General features: G+C 46.5%; 1 protein-coding gene across 4 annotated transcripts in view; it reads right to left on the bottom strand.

Annotated features, from left to right (window-relative positions):
- LOC129708531 (F-actin-uncapping protein LRRC16A-like) overlaps positions 1-22200 on the bottom strand; it is a 301981-nt gene that overhangs the window by 151875 nt on the left and 127906 nt on the right. For all 4 annotated transcript variants that reach the window (XM_055654335.1, XM_055654351.1, XM_055654347.1 and 1 more), the window contains exons 9-11: positions 19140-19215; positions 15600-15688; positions 13971-14065 (exon numbers count right to left, since the gene is read on the bottom strand). In XM_055654335.1, coding sequence (XP_055510310.1) covers positions 13971-14065; positions 15600-15688; positions 19140-19215 — 260 coding nt within the window. The remainder of the gene's footprint in view (positions 1-13970; positions 14066-15599; positions 15689-19139; positions 19216-22200) is intronic.

Here is a 22200-nt window from a genome sequence, read left to right as displayed (position 1 = left end):
TTACCTTACAGGTGGAGACATGGACCACATCCACGAAGGCTGCGATAAAGCTGGCGGGGGAGAACTGCGGAGTTGCGGGCAGCCGGCAGCAGCAACCAACAGCACGCCAATCTCCCGAAATGGGAACAGCTGTGCCCGACTTTGCTCCCCCACCAGCCACGGCCGGCAGTAGAGCGAAGCAAAAAACTAACAGAGTCGTTGACTCCGATGAGTCCGACTCTGAATAGCCGCGAGCGGCCAGTGCCCATGAGCATTGGGGCCGGTTGGAGCGGCTGGGAGCGGGGAACAAGAGCAGCCGTGACGGCCAGTGCCCGTGAGCATTGGAGCCGGTTGGGAGCGGCTGCAGGAACTGGAACAGCCACGAGTGGCCAGTGCCCGAGAGCATTGGAGCCAGTTGGAGCGGCTGTTGGAGCAAATACTCCAAAGTGACAGGCTCTGGGAGATGGAGACTAGACACAGTGGGCAGCTAGTAAGTCCTACAGCAGTACCTCTTGTAGGGCTGCACAGTGTTTCTCCCTCATCAGAGGGGAGTACAGGGGGTCAATTCTGGGCTGACCCTGAAGAGGGGTGCAGAACATACCCTTAGTGCACATGGGGGCAAGAAAACCCGACCAAACTGGCCAAAACCTGGAACCTAAAATAGCTGCAAGTATCGACTACTTGTCATTCAACCAGCTATAAGGACAGGCATTATTGGACACCACAGCAAGACACTTACCACCAGGGAACTGCAAAACACTGAATGTTCCCAGTGTCAACCAGTGTATTTGAAAACATGTCGGAGCCTCAATCAGAGCCAGGGACTTGAAACTACAGAAAGTTCTGAAAGTCCCAACAGCGGGAATTACGGTTTTCGCCCGCACAATAAACAAAAAAGACATGACACAAGGTCACCAGGATGCACTGGCTTTATTTTGCAACTATCAATACGAGTAAACAGCATTCGGAAGAAGTGCCATCCAACCGGCTTTAGACCCTAATTTGCAGGCCTATGCAAACCTGGAACCTCCAAACCACCAATATTACTATTTGGAGGCAACTTATCAAAACAGGTAAAAGAACTTGACGAAGAGGGTAAAACCCTGGGGCTCATTAAAGCAACGTCTAAAAACTACTTCGGCCAGGAAAAAGCACCCCAGTCGGCCAAGACAAACTGGTGAAAGCTCAAAGGCCAGGAACACTCAACATCGGTCTTTTTAGGCCATGGCCCAGACCGGCCTTCCTGGGGAATGTGCTAACCCTCAACACCGACCCAACTACAGTTCCAATCCAAACATTATCAGCTACCCGTCTATGGAACTACAAACTGATGCCAGTGCACTTGGATGGGGTGCTACCAATTCCATCTCCAGCTGTGGGGGAGATGGAATGCACAGGAGGCATCATTATTACAAATACTGTGCATAAATTACCTGGGAATGTTAAGTGCATTCCATGGCCTTAAGTCATATTGTTCTGGGTTATATCACCAGCATGTTAGACTACAAATTGACAACATCACCGTGGTAGCATATATCACCCACATGGGTGGAAACAAATTGACATTATGTGACAATCTGTCCAACACAATTTGGCTATAGTGTATCCAGAGAGAGATATTTGGATATCAGCTACCTACTTACCAGGTAAACTAAATTTAGTGGTAGACAACAGGTCACGCAAATTCAGTGAAAACACTGAATGGATGTTGGATAAAAATGTATTTGCTGAGATTACAGCACGGTATGGAACACCAGATATCGACCTATTCGCATCCAGGCTCACACCAGCTATCGAATTATGTTCATGGGAACCAGAACCTGGGGCAGTGGCAACAGATGCATTTTCGCTGCATTGGGGGATTGTTTATTTATGCATTCCTTCCTTTCTGCCTCATCAATCGGGTATTTAGGAATATACAGCAAGACTCCGTGTCTGGTATTTTAATAGTACCCGATTGGCCTACTAAACCATGGGTCCCGGTGATACTCGACATGGTATTAGAATCATGCATCACCTTCGATCATAGACCTAATTTACTGGTTCATCCCGCAACAAGGGGAAGTTACCCATGTCATAATTATATAAACCTATTAATTTGTAGAGTTTGAAAGCACCTCTACTACACCTGGGACTGACGGACCGAACAGTGGATATTATTTCAGCGGCCCACAGACAGTCCTCCAAAAAATAGTACCTGGTGTCATCAAGAAATGGGAAGTTCTGTCACAACAATAAACATCACCCACAGATCTATGAACATCCCGTCTGTTCTGGAATTCCTGGCAAGCCTCCATTACGATGAGAGGCTCAGTCATAGTGCCATCAACTGCACCAGAAGTGCTCTGTCAACATACCTGTGGCAAGGAACAGAGCGGCATTCTGTTGGGACACACCCTGGTAACCAAACTCATGTGGAGGCATTTTTAATGTTAATCCCCAAGAACCAGGTACTCCCAAATATGGGATGTGAGCATTGTACTGACCATGTTAAGAAACTGGTCCCCAGCTACATCTCTGTCCCTACAGAAACTGACTATGAAAACAGTCATGCTGATGGCCTTGGTCACAGCACAACAGGTCCAGTCACTACAGAAACTAAGGCTGGACAACATGACTATTTCATCTGGAAATTTAACTTTTCACATCAATGAATTAGTCAAACAAAACAGACAGGGGTCAGCAGGCCTAAAAACAGAATTCAGGGCATACCCGACAGATGATCGTCTCTGTATTGTAACACACTTAGTATTATATATGGAGTATACTAAGATCATCAGAGGGAAAGAATTGTCACTTTTAATCAGCTACAAACAGCCACTCAAAACAGTGACAGTCCAGACCATCTCTAGATGGCTAAAACAGGTCCTAATAATAGAATAGAATAGAATAGTTTCTTTATTGTCATTGTAACATGAACCATGTACAACAAAATTAAAAAATGTCAGCCAGTCAGTGCACCATTCAAACATTTCTAAAAGCTAACGATACATACAAGGTAAAATATTTAAAAAAGATAAACAACTAAAATAAATATCATGAAAATAGCACGCATAAACACCCAACCCTACATCCTTCTGTCAATTTCACAGTGTACCACAGTCCCTTAGTATGTATCGCCCCTGCGTTCCTTGGCAGCTACATTTAGTGCCTTTATAGCAGTGGGATAAAAACTGTTTTTAAGTCTGTTTGTCCTTGTCCTTATAGATCTGTACCGTCTGCCTGACGGCAACAGTTCAAACAGGGAGTGTCCGGGGTGGGAAATGTCGTTTATAATACTCTGGGATTTTTTGATGCAGCGGGAACTGTGTAGGTCCTCCAAGGTAAGGAGAGGGCAGCCGACAATCCTCTGGGCGTTGTCAATGGCCCTCTAAGGCTGGAGTAGACACTAGCATTTTTAAATCTCACTCCCCCAGGGCTGCAGCTACATCGGCAGCTATGAAGTTGGATGTTCCTATGGACCAAATCCTCAAGACAGCTGGATGGTCAACGGAGAAAACTTTCCAACAATTTTATAACAAACCAGTCATTGAACCTGGAACATTTGCAGAAACAATTTTAAGTTCTGTAATATCATTTACCCCATAAATAGGGGCTATAATTTGGTGTTAATATATTTATCGTTGGGTTTTCAATATCGTATTGATGTCTAATGATGTTAACACTATTCTCCCCATAATCAAGGCAGACGTGATGCGTGGACTCGTTTCCACGGCATGAAATCACAGAGCTTTAAAATCTTCATGTAGTCACTCACGTGACACCGAAGTAAAATAGTAAGATTAAACGAGAACTTACCAGTTTGAAGTTTGATCGTTATTTTATGAGGAGTAATGTTGAGGGATTACGTGCCCTCCGCTCCCACCCTTGATCATATACTCAACTGGTATCTCTTCTCTAATCTTACTATGTTTAGTCATTACAGTTATCTGTGATTTCACACCGCTGCTTTGAAGAATGACACGTATGCGTCCTGGCGGGGTTCTTCACGTAATCCCTCAACGTTACTCCTCATAAAATAACGATCAAACTTCAAACTGGTAAGTTCTCTTTTAATCTTACTATTTTGTGTGTCTTGTTGCTTTTTATTGGTATGACTGTATGGCAAATCAAATTCCTCGTATATTGCAAAACATACATGGCTAATAAAGTATGATTATGATTATGGAAATACCACCACGTCTCTCTGCCAGTGTTTCTCTTTGCATTGTTTTCTTTGGAGTGTCGGTGTCTGAGGGGAGACCTGATTTTGTTTAGTTTAGTTTAGAGATACGGTGCGGAAACTGGCCCTTCGGCCCACCGAGTCTGCGTCGACCAGCGATCCCCGCACACTAGCACTATCCTACACACACTAGGCACAATTTACAATTTTACCGAAGCCAATTAACCTACAAACATGCAAGTCTTTGGGGTGTGGGAGGAAATTGGAGCACCCGGAGGAAACCCACGCAGGTCACAGGGTGAACGTACAAACTCCCTACAGACAGCACCCGCAGTCAGGATGGAACCTGGGTCTCTCGCACTGCAAGGCAGCAACGCTAGCGTCACCGTGTTGCTTTTGCTGTGTTTGACAATGATCAGAAAAGCACCGGCAGTCTATAAATGATGTGTGCACCCAATACACACATGTTTATTTTACTTCGGAGTCACGTGAGTGACTACGTGAAGAAGGGCCGTCCGTCTGCGTGCGCGTCATTACGTCTGAAAGCTACATGCAACGACCAACTGGCAGGGGCGCTGCAGCCTCCCAACGGTTAGTTTTAAAAAACAGCAGGTAAGTTTTTAAAACTAATCTGTGATCTTTTGCGGGTTGTGAAAATAATTGTATTTTCAGGAGTGACCCGAGGTGTCAAAGGTAAACAGACGGTCTGCGGGGAAGTCGGCTACTGAAGACCGCGGTAATCAGGGTAGCGGGCGACTGTCTCTTTCGCCGACACTGCCGCCGGTAGCAGAGCCAGTAGGAGCAGACGTGGTGCGGGAGGAGAGCACCGTGGCGGTCCCGGCGGGACGCAAAGTCACACAAAAGTCTGCCAGACCCGTTGACTCAGATGAGTCGGGGGAGGAGGGATACCCTCCATCAACGGTACGCGTCCGTGGATGACTCTCCCACATGGAGCAACTTATGGAGAAGTTGCTCCACAATGATCAGCTCCATAGGAGGGAGCAGTATCAGCACGGGTCTCCACAGGAGTCCGTGCCAGCCGCCTCTTACATGGGGCAGCAATATGGCTTCCCCGGATAAGGGGGAAGCACATCGGGACAACGGTATCCTGACTCAGAATATGAGAGCACAGGGGGGGAGCATTCCCAGGGACGCGGAGAGGAAGTGCCGCTTCAGTCATCCAGGTTCGCTATAACAACACCATTGGGTGCACCCCTGGATGAAGACCTGGCTAGTGATATAAAAAATTACTTGTCATCCCACCAGTTAAAAGAACTGGCCATGGAGGAAACCATGAACAGGTAGGTACCCCCCCACCTGCAAACCTGTGCTTCCCTCAACGTTCAAGCTGTAAACCATGCCATTTGGGGACGGATTGGACCAGCAGTCAGGACACAGGAGATGAAACTCCAAAAAGTTCTAAAATTAGCAGCTTCTGGCATTACGTCATTCGCAGGAGGAGTGAATGGAGGACTTCTCAGCGATAGAGAGCAAGATACCATGGCTTTATTATGTAATGCCCATTTTGAGGTTAATTGTCTGCGCAAAAACGCAATAAGACCGTCAATTAGCTCAAAATTTGCTGTGCTATGTAAGGCCAGCAACGTCCAGCCGGCCAACTATTTATTTGGCGAAGACCTGCCAAGGCAGGTGCGGGATCTGGACGACGATGCAAAGATTGTCCGCCTCATAACCAAAGCCCAGACCACACAAAAGGGTCCATCGCAAAGGATGCACCCTTATAGCTCCAGGCAATACATGCCCAGGGAGCCCAGCATAAGTGGAAGACCGACACAAGAAGCATCAAGGTATTTTTTAGGGGCAGGCCCCAGCCGGCCCACAGTGAGGATGAGGAAAGCGCAACCACCAGCTCAACCCTCCAAGCCTCGTGAGTGGAAACAAGCGCCATACCGCCAGTAACATCGGAGGTAATTCAACCTAGTACCTTGGGGAACACCTTAGACAGGCCTCAAGTACCAGTGGGAGGAAGGTTGAAACACTTCTTGAATGAATGGTGTTGGGTCACAAAGGATCCGTTTATACTGCACAGTATACAAGGGTTCAAAATTGAGTTCAATTTGGATTCATTACCACCCACACAACATTCACTTAATCGCACATGTGTTCTCTCAACAAGAAACTATGGATATACACAAAGAAATTCAAACATTATCTGACAAAAATGTCATTGAGAGGTCACATATAGAACCTCGCCAATTCATATCCAATATTTTCTCAAAAGAGAAAAAAGATGGAGGGTACCGTATCATTCTAGATCTTACTGAACTCAATACATATGTGCAATATAACCATTTCAAAATGGATAATTTTGGCACAGCAATACAGTTGGTTGCCAAAAATGGTTATATGGCATGCATCGACCTTAAAGATGCATACTATTCGGTGCCTCTTCACAAAGAGCACAGGAGATATTTAAAGTTTAACTGGATGGGTCAGTAATGGCAATACAAGACACTGCCAAATGGGCTGACTTCAGCCCCCAGACTATTCACAAAACTACTGAAACCTATTCTGGATCTATTATGATCTCAGAATCACATAGCCATGGCATATTTGGATGACATTTTTATATTTGGGGTCACCAACGAATTGGCAGAATTATCAGTCACAGTAACTAAAACAATGTTTGAGAGACTTGGTTTCCTCATCCATCCAGTTAAATCAAAATTGATACCTACCAAGGTTATTGATTACCTGGGGTTCACAGTTAACACAGTTCATATGTTATTGACGTTGCCCAGGGGCAAACAACTAGATCTTATTAAAGCCTGCTATGACCTTATAGTCAAATATAAGCCATCTATTAGGCAGACAGCGAGTGTGATTGGCAAATTAGTAGCTGCTTTTCCAGCAGTACGTTACGGACCTTTGCATTATCAAAAGTTACAAAGAGCAAAGGAACGAGCACTCAGATCCCACGCTGGTCAATACAGCAAATCAATGCGATTGACAGCTGAGGCCATTGATGAATTACAATGGTGGATGACAAACTTATGTCATAGCTCAAGGGAAATCTTGCTGGAAACCCCATCGGTGATCTTACAAAACGATGCAAGCAGTTTAGGATGGGGAGCAACTGACACAGTCACCAGCTGCGGGGGTAGATGGAATGAGCAAGAGTCTGTAATTCTTCAACATGGAATTAATTACCTAGAATTGTTGGGGGCACATTATGGGCTCAAGGCTTTTTGCAGGAACATGCAACATGTGCATGTTCAGATTCAGATTGATAACACTGGCATATGTCAATCACATGGGTGGTGTTAAATCTGTATCTTGTGACAGATTGTCAAATCTTATCTGGCACTGGTGTATCGAGAGGGGTATTTGGGTCATGGCTGTCTATCTACCAGGTAGATACAACATGGTGGCAGATGCCAGGTCACGGATATTTAAAGACAATTTAAAGACAACACAGAATGGATGTTGATTCGTGCAGTTTTTAACGAAATAACCACACGATTTGGCATCCCAGATATTGATCTGTTTGCATCTAGATTAAACCATCATAGAAACATAGAAATTAGGTGCAGGAGTAGGCCATTCGGCCCTTCGAGCCTGCAACGCCATTCAATATGATCATGGCTGATCATCCAACTCAGTATCCCGTACCTGCCTTCTCTCCATACCCCCTGATCCCCTTAGCCACAAGGGCCACATCTAACTCCCTCTTAAATATAGCCAATGAACTGGCCTCAACTACCGTCTGTGGCAGAGAGTTCCAGAGATTCACCACTCTCTGTGTGAAAAAAGTTCTTCTCATCAGTTACCCAAATATGTGTCCTGGGAGACAGATCCAGAAGCAATGGCAGTGGATGCTTTCTCCCTCAATTGGGGAGGAATTTTCATGTATGCATTTCCTCCATTTTGTCTCATCAGCCAATGCTTGACAAAAATCAAGCAGGACAAAGCCACAGGCATTTTGGTAGTGCCAGATTGGCCTACACAAGCCTGGTTCCCGAAGATCTTGGGAATAATAACCCAGCCATTAATGGCTGTACCCAAGAGCAGGGACCTCCTAGTGCACCCAGTTATGGGGAGCAACCATCGACTACATAACCGAATCAATTTATTGGTTTGCAAATTCTGAGGAGGACATACCAAGGTCTTGGACTGTCCAAACGAAACAGTACTAAAAAACAGTACGTCTCGCATATAAAGAAGTGGGAAATGTTCTGCAATGCCAACAACATCTTATATGACACAGTTCGGATCACAGATGTACTAGAGTTCCTATCCACCCTGTACTACGACCATAAAATGGGCTATAGTGCAATCAATAGTGCCAGAAGCGCACTATCCTCCTATGTAATATTGGAGGCAGAGCACGGGTCGATAGGAACGCACCCTTTCATAACCAAATTTATGAAAGGTATATACAATTCTACACCACCAAGGCCAAGGAGCACGGACATCTGGGATGTGAGCGTGGTGCTTACTCTACTTCGACAGTGGGCACCGCCTATGTCCTTACCATTATCAAAACTCACCCTGAAGGTGGTCGTGCTGATGGCGCTGGTAACAGCACAAAGAGTCCAGACTCTGCAAAAGTTGGACTGGACTACATGACCATCAATGTCAACAAGATAACTTTTGTCATCAGGGACTTGATAAAACAGAGCAGGCCAGGAATGCCAGGGATTAAGATAGAGTTCTTGGCATATCCTGAGGACCCACGGTTGTGTGTGGTAACACATTTAAATCATTATCTGAGAGTCACGAGGAGCCTCAGAGGCTCTGAGCAAGCGATCCTGATCAGTCATAAAAAGCTTCATCATAAGGTATCGACCCAAACCATCTCCAGATGGTCAAAGGAGGTTATGTCGGAAGCAGGAGAGAACATTGACATTTTTAAATCACACTCCACCAGAGCTGCATCTACGTCGGCAGCAAGAGCAATGGACGTGCCCCTCGACGACATCCTAGCGGCTGCAGGATGGGCAAATGAATGGATGTTCCACCGGTTTTACAACAAACCTATAACCGGACCGGGGGTGTTTGCACTTACTGTTTTAAGTTCTGTTTCCTAGTTTCCCCCCAGAATGGGAGGGGTAACTATTAAAAAAAGAATTATTTTCACTTTAAAGCATCAGTGTCATTACTTAACTACGTTATGTCTGAATGCTTTAAGGACCACACTCATCCATGGTCAATCCATTCAGTGGGTGACGCCTGGATTCATACCGGCGTGAAATCACAGCTTTAAAATCTTCAGTAAAATAGTAAGAAAAAAAGAAAACTTACCAGATCTTGATTTTATGAGGAGTTACATAGAAACATAGAAAATAGCTGCAGGAGTAGGCCATTCGGCCCTTCGAGCCTGCACCGCCATTCATATGATCAGGCTAATCATCCAACTCAGTATCCTGTACCTGCCTTCTCTCCATACCCCCTGATCCCCTGAGCCACATCTAACTCCCTCTTAAATATAGCCAATGAACTCAACTACCTTCTGTGGCAGAGAATTCCAGAGGTTCACCACTCTCTGTGTGAAAAAAGTTTTCCTCATCTCGGTCCTAAAAGACTTCCCCCTTATCCTTAAACTGTGACCCCTTGTTCTGGACTTCCCCAACATCGGGAACAATCTTCCTGCATTTAGCCTGTCCAACCCCTTAAGAATTTTGTAAGTTTCTATAAGATCCCCCCTCAATCTTCTAAATTCTAGCGAGTACAAGCCGAGTCTATCCAGTCTTTCTTCATATGAAAAGTCCTGACATCCCAGGAATCAGTCAGGTGAACCTTCTCTGTACTTCCCCTATGGCAAGAATGTCTTTCCTCAGATTAGGAGAACAAAACTGTACGCAATACTCCAGGTGTGGTCTCACCAAGACCCTGTACAACTGCAGTAGAACCTCCCTGCTCCTATACTCAAATCCTTTTGCTATGAATGCCATTCGCTTTATTCACTGCCTGCTGTACCTGCATGCCTACTTTCAATGACTGGTGTACCATGACACCCAGGTCTCGTTGCATCTCCCCCTTTCCTAATCGGCCACCATTCAGATAATAGTCTACTTTCCTGTTTTTGTCACCAAAGTGGATAATCTCACATTTATCCACATTATACTGCATCTGCCAAACATTTGTCCACTCACCCAGCCTATCCAAGTCACCTTGCAGCCTCCTAGCATCCTCCTCACAGCTAACACTGCCCCCCAGCTTAGTGTCATCTGCGAACTTGGAGATGTTGCATTCAATTCCCTCGTCCAAATCATTAATATATATTGTAAATAGCTGGGGTCCCAGCACTGAGCCTTGCGGTACCCCACTAGTTACTGCCTGCCATTCTGAAAAGGACCCGTTTACTCCTACTCTTTGCTTCCTGTCTGCCAGCCAGTTCTCTATCCACATCAATACTGTACCCCCAATACCGTGTCCTTGTAGTTTGTATACTAATCTCATATGTGGGACCTTGTCGAAAGCCTTCTGAAAGTCCAGATATACCACATCCACTGGTTCTCCCTTATCCACTCTACTACTAGTTACATTCTCGAAAAATTCTATAAGATTCGTCAGACATGATTTACCTTTCAGAAATCCATGCTGACTTTGTCCAATGATTTCACCACTTTCCAAATATGCTGCAATCCCATCTTTAATTACTGATTCTAGCAGTTTCCCCACTACCAATGTTAGACTAACTGGTCTGTAATTCCCCGTTTTCTCTCTCCCTCCCTTTTTAAAAAGTGGGGTTACATTATCTACCCTCCAATCCTCAGGAACTACTCCAGAATCTAAAGAGTTTTGAAAAATTATCACTAATGCATCCACTATTTCTTGGGCTACTTCCTTAAGTACTCTGGGATGTAGCCTATCTGGCCCTGGGGATCTATCGGCCTTTAATCCATTCAATTTACCTAACACCACTTCCCGGCTAACCTGAATTTCACTCAGTTCCTCCATCTCATTTGACCCCCGGTCCCCTGCTATTTCCAGTAGATTATTTATGTCTTCCTTAGTGAAGACAGACCAAAGCAGTTATTCAATTGGTCTGCCATGTCCTTGTTCCCCATGACCAATTCACCTGTTTCTGACTGCAAGAGACCTACATTTGTTTTAAATAATCTTTATCTCTTCACATATCTATAAAAACTTTTGCAGTCAGTTTTTATGTTCCCTGCCAGTTTTCTTTCATAATCTATTTTCCCTTTCCTAATTAAGCCCTTTGTCCTCCTCTGCTGAACTGAATTTCTCCCAGTCCTCTGGTAGGCTGCTTTTTCTGGCTAATTTGTATGCTTCATCTTTTGTTTTGATACTATCCCTGATTTCCCTTGTTATCCACGGATGCACTACCTTCCCTGATTTATTCTTTTGCCAAACTGGGATGAATAATTGTTGTAGCTCATCCATGCAGTCTTTAAATGCCTTCCATTGCATATCCACCGTCAACCCTTTAAGGATCAATTGCCAATCTATCTTGGCCAATTCACGTCTCATACCCTCAAAGTTACCTTTCTTTAAGTTCAGGACCCTTGTTTCTAAATTAACAATGTCACTCTCCATCCTAATGAAGAACTCAACCATATTATGGTCACTCTTGCCCAAGGGGCCACGCACAACAAGACTGCTAACTAACCTTTCCTCATTACTCAATACCCAGTCTAGAATAGCCTGCTCTCTCGTTGGTTCCTCTACATGTTGGTTTAGAAAACTATCCCGCATACGTTCCAAGAAATCCTCTTCCTCAGCACCCTTGTCAATTTGATTCACCCAATCTATATGTAGATTGAAGTCACACATTATAACTGTTTTACCTTTGTTGCACGCATTTCTAATTTCCTGTTTGATGCCATCCCCAACTCCACTACTACTGTTAGGTGGCCTGTACACAACTCCCACTAGTGTTTTCTGCCCCTTAGTGTTTCGCAGCTCTGCCCATACCGATTCCACATCCTCCAAACTAATGTCCTTCCTTTCTATTGCGTTAATCTCCTCTCTAACCAGCAACACTACCCCACCTTCTTTTCCTTTCTGTCTATCCCTCCTGAATATTGAATATCCCTGGATGTTCAGCTCCCAGCCTTGGCCACCCTGGAGCCATGTCTCCGCGATCCCAACTATATCATAGTCATTAATAGCTATCTGCACATTCAACTCATCCACCTTATTACGAATGCTCCTTGCATTGTAACGATGAGTTACGATGAGCGATTACGTGCCCACCGCTCCCACCCTCATATTATCAAGGTCATATGGAAGTTCAAGTTTCTTCACAATCTTACTATTCTTAGGTCTTCTTTTTTATCGGTGCTTTGAAGATTGACGCGCACGAAGACGGACGGCCCTTCACGTAATCGCTCATCGTAACTCCTCATAAAATCAAGATCAAACTTCAAACTGGTAAGTTCTCGTTTAATCTTACTATTTTACATCAATAGACAATAGACAATAGATAATGGGTGCAGGAGTAAGCCATTCGGCCCTTTGAGCCAGCACCGTCATTCAATGTGAGCATGGCTGATCATCCTCAATCAGTACCCCGTTCCTTATTTCTCCCCATATCCCCTGACTCCGCTATCTTTAAGAGCCCTATCTAGCTCTCGCTTGAAAGCATCCAGAGAATTGGCCTCCACTGCCTTCTGAGGCAGAGAATTCCACAGACTCACAACTCTCTGTGTGAAAAAGTGTTTCCTCATCTCAGTTCTAAATGGCTTACCCCTTATTCTTAAACTGTGGCCCCTGGTTTTGAACTCCCCCAACATCGGGAACATGTTTCCTGCCTCTAGCGTTTCCAAACCCTTAATAATCTTATATGTTTCAATAAGAACCCCTCTCATCCTTCAAAACTCCAGAGTATACAAGCCCAGCCACTCCATTTTCTCAGCATATGACAGTCCCGCCATCCCGGGTATTAGCCTTGTGAACCTACGCTGCACTCCCTCAATAGCAAGAATCCCCTTCCTCAAATTTGGAGACCAAAACTGCACACAATACTCCAGGTGTGGTCTCATTAGGGCCCTGTACAACTGCAGGACATCTTTGCTCCTCTACTCAACTCCTCTTGTTATGAAGGCCAACATGCCATTCGCTTTCTTCACAGCCTGCTGTACCTGAATGCTTACTTTCATTGACTGATGAACAAGGACCCCCAGATTCCGTTGTACTTCCCCTTTTCCCAACTTGACACCATTTAGATAATAACAGCTTTCCTGTTTTTTATAACCTCACATTTATCCACATTAAACTGCATCTGCCATGCCTCTGCCCACTCACCCAACCTGCTTTGCCCTTCATTGGCTGCAATGGGGTACTTGGCTCCATGGATAATTCTTTTTCCACGCTCTATCACTCTAGGACTCCATGGAAGAGAACAATTTGCAACACGACAAAACAGAAGTGGGAATACCAAGGTCGGGAACTGAAGGATCAGATAAATGGTGGGGACCTCATTGAAACTTACCAAATAGTGAAAGGCCTGGATAGAGTGGATGTGGAGAGGATGTTTCCACTAGTGGGAGAGTCTAGGACCAGATGTTACAGCCTCAGAATGAAAGGAGATGAGAACGATTTTCTTTGGTGGTGAATCTGTGGAATTCTTTGCACAGAAGGCTGTGGAGACCGAGTCAGCGGATATTTTTAAGGCAGAGATGGATAGATTCTTGATTAGTATGGGTGTCAGTGGTTATTGGGAGAAGCAGGAGAATGGGGTTGTGAGGGAAAGATAGATCAGCCATGACTGAATGGCGGAGTAGACTTGATGGGCCCAATGGCGTAATTCTGCTCCGATCACTTATGAACCTATAGGATGCAGCACAGAAGCAAGGCGAACAAAAATAAGGTAAATGATAGTGGATGGTGGTCCACGTACCTCGGTCCTCCAGCTGATTGCTGGCCAGGTTGATGGTGTGAAGCCCGGAGTGGGGATTGTTAGCGAGGGCACTGGCCAGCTTCTGTGCAAAATCCCTGGGAGGATAAAACAGGATTAAAAACCCTTCAGAGGAATGTGCTTGAACAATAATTCAGACCTCGGTAAAACTTAATGATTCAATGATGATTCAATGATACTATATTGCCAGGGGTACGTAGGTACAGAGTAATGGTCCGTTTTTGCATCCAGCTCGGTAACATCACACAACAAACCTCACCCAGGCCGTACTCTACAGTCGCCATGTATCTGGCACTGACAAAGTGACAGAAGTTCACCCAACCAGCCCTGCCACCTCCTCACCACCCACCACCACCCCACTCCACCCCAATTCATTTTCGGCAACCCCCTCACCTCACCTCCTCCCCACCTCCCCTCCCCCCCCCCCCACCTCCCATCAGCTCCCCCCCCGCCTTCCCTCCCTCCACCTCTCCCCCCCCAACTCCCTTCCATCCACCTCTCCTCCCCCCCACCTCACCTCCCCCATCCCATCCTCCCTCTCCCTTCCCCCCACCTCCCCTTCCCCCCCACCTCCCCTCCACTCCACTACTCCCCTCCCTATGTTCCCTCCACCCTCAATCCCCCCATCTTCCCCGGTGTGTAAGGAAGTGTTAGTGTGCGGGGTGATTGCTGGTCAGCGCGGACTCGATGGGCCGAAGGGCCTGTTTCTGCACTTTTTCTCTAAAGTTAAAAGTACACAATTTAAACTGGGCAGCACAGTCGCAGCTGGTAGAGCTGCTGCCTCACAGCGCCAGACACCCAGGTTTGATCCTGAGTATGAGTGCTGCCTGTGTGGAGTTTGCAAGTTTTCCCTGTGAGTTAGGCCGAAGGGCCTGTTTCCACGCTGTATGTCTCCTTGACACTAAACTAAACTAAACTAAACAGTTCTGCAATTCCTAAAAAATACCAAATCAAGGCAGGTGGGAATAGTGTAGATGGGGCATGTTGGTTGGCGTGGGCAAGATGTGCTGAAGGGCCTGTTTCCATGTTGTATGACTGACTCTACATTAAACTAAACTGAGCTAAACGCCATTTAATGATTTTGTAATTCCTAAAAAAGATTCACAAATTCATAATGTCATGTGATTGGAGCAGAATTAGGCCATTTGGCCCTTCGAGTCTACTCCACCATTCAATCATCTTTTCCTCACAACCCCATTCTCCTGTCTTCTTCCCATAACCCCTGACACCCGCCCTAATCAACAATCTATCCATCTCTGCATTAAAAATATCCATTGACTTGGTCTCCACAGCCTTCTGTGGCAATGAATTCCACAGATTCACCACATCCCTGACTCAAAAAATTCCTTGTCATCTCCTTTCTGAAGGTGCGTCATTTAATTCTGAGGCGATGACCTGTGGTCCTAGACTCTATCACTAATGGAAACATCCTCTCCACATCCACTCTATCCTGGTCATTCACTATTTGAGAAGTTTTAATGAGCCCCCCCCCTCCCCCCTCCCCCTCATCCTTCTTAACTCCAGCGAGTACAGGCCCATTGATTTTAATATTAATTTTTATTTTATGGGGGCTGCATACTTTTGAAATAATGGCTGACAAAATGTACTTACGTTCGAAGTCCTGCGTTTTCCAGCATCAGTTCTTCCAAGCGTGTCGACCGAGCTACCACACGTAGGATTTGGTCGCACACATCTGTGGACTAAAGAAATTAGAACATGAAATCTGCCCAACATTAAAAAAAAAATAATGTTTAACTAAGCACAAACTGCACGCAACTGATGCACCAGTTGCAAGTTGGGCCGAAGGGCCTGTTTCCGCGCTGCATGACTCCATGACTCTGACGCTGGAGTTAATGATACGATATACTATACGATCTTGTACACTCTGGAATTTAGAAGGATGAGAGGCTATCTTATTGAAACATAAGATTATTAAGGGTTTGGACATGCTCGAGGCAGGAAACATGTTCCCAATGTTAGGGGAGTCCAGAACCAGGGGCCACAGTTTAAGAATAAAGGGTAAGCCATTTAGAACGAAGATGAGGAAACATTTTTTCACACAGAGAGTTGTGAGTCTGTGGAATTCTCACAATAGTGAAATTCTCTGCCTCAGAGGGCGGTGGAGGCCGGTTCTCTGGATAGTCGGAGAGCCTTGCAGTACGGAAACAGGCCCTTCGGCCCAACTTGGCCAAGATGCCCCATTGATGCTAGTCCCAGCTGCCTGCCTATGGGCCAGGCCCCTCTAGACCTGTCCAATACTGTCGAAGGCTTTCGACCCAAAATGTCACCCATTCCTTCCCTCCTGAGATGTTGCTGCCAGTGCCGCTGAGTAACTACAGCTTTTTGTGTCTTACTGTCCAAATGTCTCTTGGATGTCGTTATAGTCCCTGCCTCAACTGCCTCCTCCGGCAGCTCGCACCATACGCCCACCACCCTCTGTGTGAGCTAATCCCTTTGCTGAAACATTTTGGTCATCAGCTTAATGTGTTTTATGGTCTAATTCAGTGCAGGAATGCTGCAAATGCCCTCGGAATGTGTTTCTACAGCAGCTCAGTAACTACAGGTTAGTTTGACCTCCCTGCGATTCATGGCTAGTCTTCATAAATCATGCTGCTTCAGCAGGGAGTGGATTAAACAAGCAAAAAAACTCCCACAACTCGCTTAGTTATCGTATTTCCCGGTGTCGAAGACGCACCCCCATTTTGAGTTGCTAAATTTTGAAAAAAGGCTGGCGGGACGGGATCAAAGCTTTGGTTTGGTCAGTAGTAAGGAAGATGTGAAACTCCTTCAAGGAGGCAATGAGGACTGGGGAGCCTCCATCTTTGCCTGTCCCACAATGCGCTGTGCGGTTCAGGTCTGAGGGACGGGGACTTCCTGGCTCAGGGAGATCACATAACAGGGGAGAGGGAGAGAGAGAGAGAGAGAGAGCCCGGGATGGAGCAGCCAGCCTTCCGCCCAGTAGCGACCCACCAACCACCACCTGCACCGGTTGCGCCGGTGCCGAAGGACTCCATGGCTGGCTGGCGGGCGGGCCAGTAGACGGCACTAAGGTGGCGGCCGGTTCCGCTGCCCGGTCCCGGTGGCCGCTCATAGCCACCCAGGTCAGCTGCGTGCCCCAGGACTGGCTGTAGCGCCCAGGGCTGGCTGCAGTTCCCAGGTTAGGCCTCATTGGATTCTCCCCCCCCCCCCCCCCCGCAAGACGTACAGGGATGTTGGTTATTTGGTTTGGTATAAATGTGAAAATTGTCCCCAGTGTGTGTAGGATGGTGTTAATGTGCGGGGATCGCTGGTCGGCACAGACCCGGTGGGGAGAAGGGCCTGTTTCCGTGCTGCATCTGTGAACTAACCTAAACTAAATATAAATATAATGAAATCTGATTACTTTAATGGTGTTTTTAAAATTATTCAGTTTAGTTAAAACTAAAGTTTCAGATTAGTTTAAACCGAAGAGAGAGACACAAAAAGCTGGAGTAACTCAATGGGTCAGGTAGCTTCTCCGGAGAGAAGGAATAGGCGACGTTTCAGGTGAGGGAGGTGGGGGCAGGAATATTTAATAGGAACTTAAAGGGTGACTTTTTTTTCACACAAAGGTTGGTGGATGTATGGAACGAGCTGCCAGAGAGGATAGTTGAGGCAGGGACTGTCGCGATTTTTAAGAAATATTTCGAGAGGTTTCGAGGGATATGGGCCAAACGCGGGTAGGTGGGACTAGTGTAGATGGGACATGTTGGCCAGTGGAGACAAGTTGGGCCGAAGGGCCTGAATCCACACATGTAACTATGACTTTAATAGTTATCTTAGAAGATAAAAAAGAACACACCAAAACAATTAACTTCCATTTAACATCGACAATTCATCGTTGTCGAAAACATTAGCGATGCAGTGGTGCCGGTTTCCAACGGCAACGGTGACGGAAGCACCTCACATCTCTGTCCTCCAGCTCCTGCGGACTTCCGCCGCTGGAAGTATAGGATTTTGGTGTGTGTGTGTGCTTTATCATCGTCCTTTACAATGCCATGTACGACAGTGATCGCAACTTCTACTGAAGTGTGGATGGCCGTTGGCTCGCTAGGAGCTCATCCGCCCTTTGACAGGTCTTGTTTTTGGTCCTGCTGGGGGTCCACAGCCCCCTCCTCACCCGGCAAACCCGGTGGGGTGACGGTTTAGTCGCCGACTATCCGACCATGGAGCGGGTAGCACAGGATTACATGGTACCCGTGGAGGGGGGAACCCCCCCCAACCTGACCAATTTTAGAGGTGTATAAATTCTTGAGAGGAATATATCGGGGGGACGCACAGAGTACGGAAATCAAAAACCCAGGACATAGAAACATAGAAAATAGGTGCAGGAGTAGGCCATTCGGCCCTTCGAGCCTGCACCGCCATTCAATATGATCATGGCTGATCATCCAACTCAGTATCCTGTTCCTGCCTTCTCTCCACACACCCTGGTCCCTTTAGCCACAAGGGCCACATCTAACTCCCTCTTAAATATAGCCAATGAACTGGCCTCAACTACCTTCTGCGGCAGAGAATTCCAGAGATTCACCACATCTGTGTGAAAAAAGTTTTCCTCATCTCGGTCCTAAAAGACTTCCCCCTTATCCTTAAACTGTGACCCCTTGTCCTGGACTTCCCCAACATCGGTAACAATCTTCCTGCATCTAGCCTGTCCAACCCCTTAAGAATTTTGTAAGTTTCATAGGTTTCAGTTGAGGGGGGAAAGATTTAATAGGAACCTGAGGGGTAACTTTACACAAAGGGTGGTGGGTGTATGGAATGAGCTGCCGAAGGAGGTGGGTAGACAATAGACAATAGGTGCTATCCGACCATGGAGCAGGTCGCACGGGATTACATGGTACCCTTGGTGGGGGGACTCCCCCCGACTTCTGTGGAATTCCTGCCTCAGAGGGCGGTGTAGGCAGGTTCTCTGGATGCTTTCAAGAGAGAGCTAGATAGGGCTCCCAAAAATAGCGGAGTCGGGATATTGGGAGAAGGCAGGAATGGGGTACTGATTGGGAATGATCAGCCATGATCACATTGAATGGCGGTGCTGGCTCGAAGGGCCGAATGGCCTACTCCTGCACCTATTGTCTATTGTCTCTCCTGAAAACTGAAACCATTTAACAGAAAACGTTAATATTTACTTACCAGTTTTAGATCCTTGGAAGAGAGTTTTGTGAACCATTGGTTGTATTCGAGTGCAGCCACAATTGGTATTAAGTCTCTAATAAAATAAGGAGGAAGTTTGATTTATTTGACTAAGATCTGCCAAACTGATTTCTATAATAAACCCAAAAAAAAATAACGTACAAACATCGGTTCAAAGTTTCAAAGGTGTGTCCAAGTACACAACTAATACGATACAATACGATAGAACTTCATTTATCCCAGGAGGGAAATTGTTCTGCCAACAGTCATAAAACACAATAAGATATGTGAAACATGAAATTAAAGTGACGGGTGGAAAGAATTGGGGGCCGCGCAAGGTTTGGGGAGGTCGACAGGTGTTGGGGTAGCCAGTCTACCCCATGACAGAAGGGGGAGTTGTACAGTTTAATAGCCACAGAGAAGAAGGATCTAAATAGACAATAGACAATAGGTGCAGGAGTAGGCCATTCGGCCCTTCAAGCCAGCATCGCCATTCAATGTGATCATGGCTGATCATCCCCAATCTGTACCCTGTTCCTGCCTTTTACCCCCATATCCCCTGACTCCGCTATCTTTAAGAGCCCTATCTAGCTCTCTCTTGAAAGCATCCAGAGAACCGGCCTCCATCGCCCTCTGAGGCAGAGAATTCCACACACTCACAACTCTCTGCGAGAAAAAGTGTTTCCTCGTCACCGTTCTAAATGGCTTTCCCCTTATTCTTAAACTGTGGCCCCTGGTTCTGGACTCCCCCAACATCGGGAACATGTTTCCTGCCTCCAGTGGGTCCAAACCCATAACAATCTTATATGTTTCAATGAGATCCCCCCGCATCCTTCTAAACTCCAGAGTGTACAAGCACAGTTGCTTCATTTTCTCACCATCTCCTGTGGCGTTCTACACTGCATCTCAGCGCACCCAGCCTGTTGCTGAAGGTGCTCCTCAGGTTGAGCAGTGTGCCGTGGAGGGGGTGGGCTGTACTGTCCAGGATGCTCCGCAGTTTGAGGAGCATCCTCCCCTCCAAGACCACCTCCCGTGAATCCAACTCCACCCCCAGGTCGGAGCCAGCCTTTCTGGAGAGTTTGTTAATCCTGCCTTAATACAAGCTGGTACAGACACATCTCGATTTCCGTAAGGTTTGGGTACTGCAGGCCCTAGTGTACGTCAGATGATACATTCCTTTAGGTTAGTTTAGAGATACAGCACAGAAACAGGCCTTTCGGCCCATCGAGTCTGCGCCAACCAGCGATCCCCGCACACTTACACTGTTCCGGCACACACTTGGGACAATTTTATAATAATAATAATCTTTATTTATATAGCACTTTTCAACAAAACCAGTATTTGAACCAAAGTGCTTTACAGAGATTGATAAATTAATTGAACAGATCTAATGTCAATATATCCATACAAAACAAAAAAGAGAAAAAAGAAAAAAAACTTATACCTTCATTCATAGAAACATAGAAAATAGGTGCAGGAGTAGGCCATTCGGCCCTTCGAGCCAGCACCGCCATTCAATATGATCATGGCTGGTCAACTAAAATCAGTACCCCGTTCCTGCCTTCTCTCCATACCCTCTGATCCCCTTAGCCACAAGGGCCACATCTAACTCCCTCTTAAATATAGCCAATGAACTGGCCTCAACTACCCTCTGTGGCAGAGAATTCCACTCACAACTCTCTGGGTGAAAAAGTTTTAATCCATCTCAGTCCAAATAGGCTACCCTTTATTCTTAAACTGTGTGATCGCTGGTTCTGGACTCCCCCAACATCGGGAACATTTTTCCTGCCTCTAGCGTGTCCAAACCTCTAAGAATTGTATGTTTCTATATGAATCCAAGCCCAATCGATCCATTCTTTCTTCATGCTTCAGTCCCGCCTCCCCAGGTAATAACCTGGTGAACCTACGCTGCACTCCCTCAATAGCAAGGATGTCCCCCCTCAAATTAGGACACCAAAATTGCACACAATACTCCCGGTGCGGTCTTACCAGGGCCATGTACAACTGCAGTAGGACCTCCTTGCTCCTAAACTCAAATCCTCTAGCAATGAAGGTCAACTTGTCATTAGCTTTCTTCACTGCCTGCTGTGCCTGCATACTTACTTTCAGTGACTTCTTCTTCTTGCGAATGAAACATAATCCAAAGGAATAGTTAGATCTCAAGCCGGGTGTTGAGCAGCCAGGTTGTTGTCTCTGTTGGCGTCAATGTCTGCCAGGCCCCGAGCTCCATTTGGTGGGTGGTAGAGCGGGCACCCAGAGATGACATGGTTGGCTCTCTGTTGTTCTGCTCCGCATTCACAGGCTGGGCTCTGGCGGAGCCCCCATCTCCACACGCTGGCATTGAAACGCCCAACTCCAGTACCAAGTCTGTTGAACTTCACCCATGCTCCTCTGGGGAGGTCAGACCCAGGACAGCTTTTATCTGGTGAAGAGATGTAGCTGTGTAATGGAGATGAGGTTGCCTTCCACTCCCGTGACCACTTGGTGGCTATCCAGTGTGCTTTTGTCTCAGTTGGCTGGAAGGATGCGAGGAGTGGTTTTCCATGTGGAGCAAAGGGGTGAAGGGACTTCAGTCGGGGTGGCCTCTGCTCTGTGCTGATAGCCTGATGGAGGAGGTGATCTGGGTCCATGGCACGACGACATAGTGCCAGAGTTGCTGCTTGCCTTCGGATCCCTGCAGGCGGAATGCCTGCAAGTATATGGAGCTGCTCGACAGGAGTAGGTTGAAGGCACCCAGTGATGGTCCACAAGGTGCTGTTCAGGCTTGTGTCTACCAGGCTAGTATGTCTATTTCTACTCCATACGGGTGCGCAGTACTCAGCTGGGACAAACACAAGAGCTAAGGCAGTGGTGCGAAGAGTTGATGGACTGGCTCCCCAACTTATTCCTGCCAATCTTCAGTCTATGTAGCCTACTCTGCTGTCCATCACTGGTCTAAAGCAATAGACAATAGACAATAGGTGCAGGAGTAGGCCATTCTGCCCTTCGAGCTAGCACCACCATTCAATATGAAAATGGCTGATCATCCCCAATCAGTACCCCGTTCCTGCCTTCTCCCCAT

Source organism: Leucoraja erinacea, chromosome 2 (genome assembly GCF_028641065.1).
Source record: "Leucoraja erinacea ecotype New England chromosome 2, Leri_hhj_1, whole genome shotgun sequence".
In the NCBI taxonomy this organism is placed as follows: domain Eukaryota; kingdom Metazoa; phylum Chordata; class Chondrichthyes; order Rajiformes; family Rajidae; genus Leucoraja; species Leucoraja erinaceus.
Note: the sequence above shows the minus strand (reverse complement) of the source record. Positions and strands in the feature narration are given on the sequence as shown.